Source organism: Chlorella variabilis (genome assembly GCF_000147415.1).
Source record: "Chlorella variabilis unplaced genomic scaffold CHLNCscaffold_3, whole genome shotgun sequence".
Classification (NCBI taxonomy): domain Eukaryota; kingdom Viridiplantae; phylum Chlorophyta; class Trebouxiophyceae; order Chlorellales; family Chlorellaceae; genus Chlorella; species Chlorella variabilis.
Window position 1 is genome coordinate 1,407,611 of NW_005435085.1, and position 2,974 is coordinate 1,410,584.

The 2,974-nt window shown below is 72.3% G+C and overlaps 2 protein-coding genes across 2 annotated transcripts in view; one reads left to right on the plus strand and one right to left on the minus strand.

Annotated features, from left to right (window-relative positions):
• CHLNCDRAFT_50360 (hypothetical protein) overlaps nucleotides 1–2,038 on the minus strand; it is a gene marked incomplete at both ends in the record, with an annotated part of 6,503 nt that extends 4,465 nt beyond the window's left edge. Inside the window, 4 exons of the mRNA XM_005850890.1 lie at nucleotides 61–277; nucleotides 507–815; nucleotides 1,019–1,808; nucleotides 1,915–2,038. Of these exons, the coding sequence (XP_005850952.1) occupies nucleotides 61–277; nucleotides 507–815; nucleotides 1,019–1,808; nucleotides 1,915–2,038 (1,440 nt within the window). The remainder of the gene's footprint in view (nucleotides 1–60; nucleotides 278–506; nucleotides 816–1,018; nucleotides 1,809–1,914) is intronic.
• A 237-nt stretch (nucleotides 2,039–2,275) lies between these two features.
• Nucleotides 2,276–2,974, plus strand: part of CHLNCDRAFT_140708 (hypothetical protein) — a gene marked incomplete at both ends in the record, with an annotated part of 4,348 nt that continues 3,649 nt past the window's right edge. The window contains 2 exons of the mRNA XM_005850607.1: nucleotides 2,276–2,437; nucleotides 2,667–2,771. Of these exons, the coding sequence (XP_005850669.1) occupies nucleotides 2,276–2,437; nucleotides 2,667–2,771 (267 nt within the window). The remainder of the gene's footprint in view (nucleotides 2,438–2,666; nucleotides 2,772–2,974) is intronic.

The window sequence follows — 2,974 nt, forward strand, 5'->3', positions numbered from 1 at the left end:
GTACCCGCCACCTGCACATGCAGGCGCACCCATAGCTGCTCCCCCCAGGCAGCCCCGCACACCTGGCGGGCCGGCGATGAGGATGATCTTATGCTCGGGTCGCCCCAGCGGGTCGGCGGCGCCCCCGCCGCCCCCCTGCCCCGGCTGCTGCTGGCCGGCGCCGCCGTGCGCGGCGAGGCGGGAGGGGAAGCCGTCGCGGCGCTGCTGCGCACGCTGGGGCGGCGCCGCGGTGCCAAACACGCACGGGTCCCAGCCCTTGAGCCAGCGCACCACCTCCCTGCGGCGCCACGCGGCAGGGCATCCCGCAGGCCAGGGCGGCAGCCAGGCGGTGAGCAGAGGTACGCAGGGGCCGCCGCGGCGCAGGGACGCGCGGCGACACACGCGCGGGCAGCAGGCCGCAGCTCAGCCACTGCACTCCCGCATGCTGCTGCTACTCTGCTCCAGGAGCGGCCTGCCAGCGCGCCCGTGCCGCAGCCAGGCGGACCCCTGCTCCCACCCCCACGCACCTGTTGATCTGCTCGTCGCTCAGCAGGTCGATGTAGCCCTTGGGAGCATACTTCTTCACCCACAGCGCAGCAGAGGAGCGCCCCGCGGCGCCGCCGCTCCCGCCGCGCTCCCCCCGCCGCCCGCCGGGCGTGCGCGGCTGGTGCTGCGCGGCGGCGGCGGCAGCGGCCGAGGCCGTGGCTGCCGCCGCGGCGGTCTCTGCCACGGCGCGGTCGTACTGGTCTTGCTCCACGGCCGCCAGCAGAGTTGAGATGGGGTCTGACAGCAGGCCGCCGCGGGCGCGCCGCAGCAGGCCCGCCACATCTAGGCTCCTGCGCAGGGTGGGTAGGAAGGGTGGGCAGGCAACCAGGGTGTTGCATGGCAGGGTCTGGCAGGTGGTGGCGGGGGCAGAGGTGGATGGGAGCTAGGCGGGGATTGGGAGCTAGCATGCGGCATGTTTGTGGCATGTGGCACGTCGGTGGTTGCGCCCGCAGGGCAGGCGGGGAGGCGCAGGAGTGAGCAGGCGGGGCCGCACCTGCTGCGCGTGGTGCCGACGGTGGAGCACGGCGGCTGTGGCGCTTCCAGCTGGCAGTACACCCGCTCCCCGTTCTCAGCGGTGACGGCCAGGCTGGCGCCGCTGATGCGGTACACCTCCCTGGCAGGCGGTACATACTGCCGCGCAGGCAGCAAGAACTCGGGCTCCGCCGCCTGCGCCCCGCCTGCCGCCCCCGCCCCCGCTGCCGGCGGCTGCCCCGAGCCTACCGCCGCCGCTGCCGCGCCTGGCTGGGCGCCGCCGCCGGCGTTTGCGCTGGCGTCGCCACCGCCGCCGCCACGCGCCGCCGCCTGCTCCTGCAGCTCCTCATCCAGCAGCTCATCCAGCAGCTCATCCAGATCAAAATCATCATCGTCGGCGCCACCACCGGCGCCGCGAGTGCTGGTAGCTGCTGGGGGGCGCACCACCGCCACGCTGGCGCCGCCGCCGCCCTGCGACTGCGAGGGCTGCGTGGGTGCGGCCAGCGCCAGCAGCTGCTGCTGCTCTTCCGTGGCCCCCATCGTGAGGCCAGTGGTGGTGGTGAATGCGCGGTAGCTGGCGCCGCCGCGGCGTGGTGCCATGGAGGGCTGGGAGTCGGCGGCCAGCGCCAGCAGCAGGCCCTGCTCCTCGGTTTCCCCCATGGCCCGGTACGTGTTGAGCGTGTGCTGCGGCGAGGGCTGCCCTGCCGCCGCCAGTGCCAGCAGCTCATCATCTAGGTCGTCGGCAGGCAGCGGGCGAGGCTGGGGTGGGGCGGCGCTGCCGTCCACCCGGGCCCGCTTGCCGCCAGGCGGGTCTGCATCAGGCGGCGGCGGCGGCGGCGGCGGCGGGGCTTCAGGGCTGCGCGGAACGCACGGTTGGAGCGCAGATCGCACCCCACAGCACCGCCCTGGCAAACACACCTGCCAGGCAGCGCGCGGCATCCTGCTGGGACTGCAGGTCTGCCAGGCTGCGCTTGTGGGTCCCCTCCTCCGCTATCTCATTCTCCAGGTCCAGCAGGCTGTCCAGATCGTCGTCAAAGTCCATCGCTGCTCGCTTCTACTTCAAACCGGAGGGCCACTTTGCCCATCAGAGCGTGGGCGGTGGCTCAGGGGTGCACACAACTCGACACGAACGTGGCGCGGCGAAGCGTGAGGCTGCAGGGTCTTGACAGCTTGCTGCAGCTGGAGTTTCATCAGCCGGCCGCGGTTTGCACGCCGCGCCGCCGCAGGACAGCTCTGGCATGTTCAGGCGCGCGGAGCGCTCCCCCTCCACCGATGCACCATGGAGTGGGAGCCCGTGGATGAACTTTTCGGCTATCCCCTTCCATTTCCTCGGGAGGACCTCTACATCGCTCTGGCTGCTGTCGCCGGTTTCATCCCCGCGGTGGTGCTGATCAACGCCGTGGTCAACGGCATCATCACCCTGGTCTCCTTCGGCAAGAAGGTCAAGGCGCAGTGATCTGACCGCGCTCCCGGCGCCATGCTGAGCCAGGTCTTCCTGCTGTCCCCCCGGGGGGACACCATCATCTTCAAGGACTTCAAAGGCAACGTCCCCAAGGCGCGGCGTGGGTGGCCGCTGGTGGCGGCGGCGGGCACCGGCGGCTGGCAGCCGCTGGGGGGCTGCTGCCTGGCGCGTGCTCACCCTCGCCTCCCCCCAATCGCTCCCCCTGCAGAGCAGCGCCGAGGTCTTCTTCCGCAAGGCCAAGTTTTGGGACGGCGAGGGCAGGGACGCGCCGCCCGCCTTCCACGTCGACGGCGTGCAATACCTTCACGTCAAGGTGCCCCCCCGTGCCCGCTGCGGCGCCCCCTGCTCTGCCAGCCGTCCGCTTGCGAGCCGACAGGCTGCCTGCCTGGCCTGCGTCAGTGCAGCAGCGTCGGGCTCGTGCTTGGCATCAGCGCCCCGAAGCGACTTGCCGGGCAGCCAGAGGCCTGCCGCTCACCCACCCTCTACACCTCCCCGCCCCCCCCCCCCCCAAAAAAA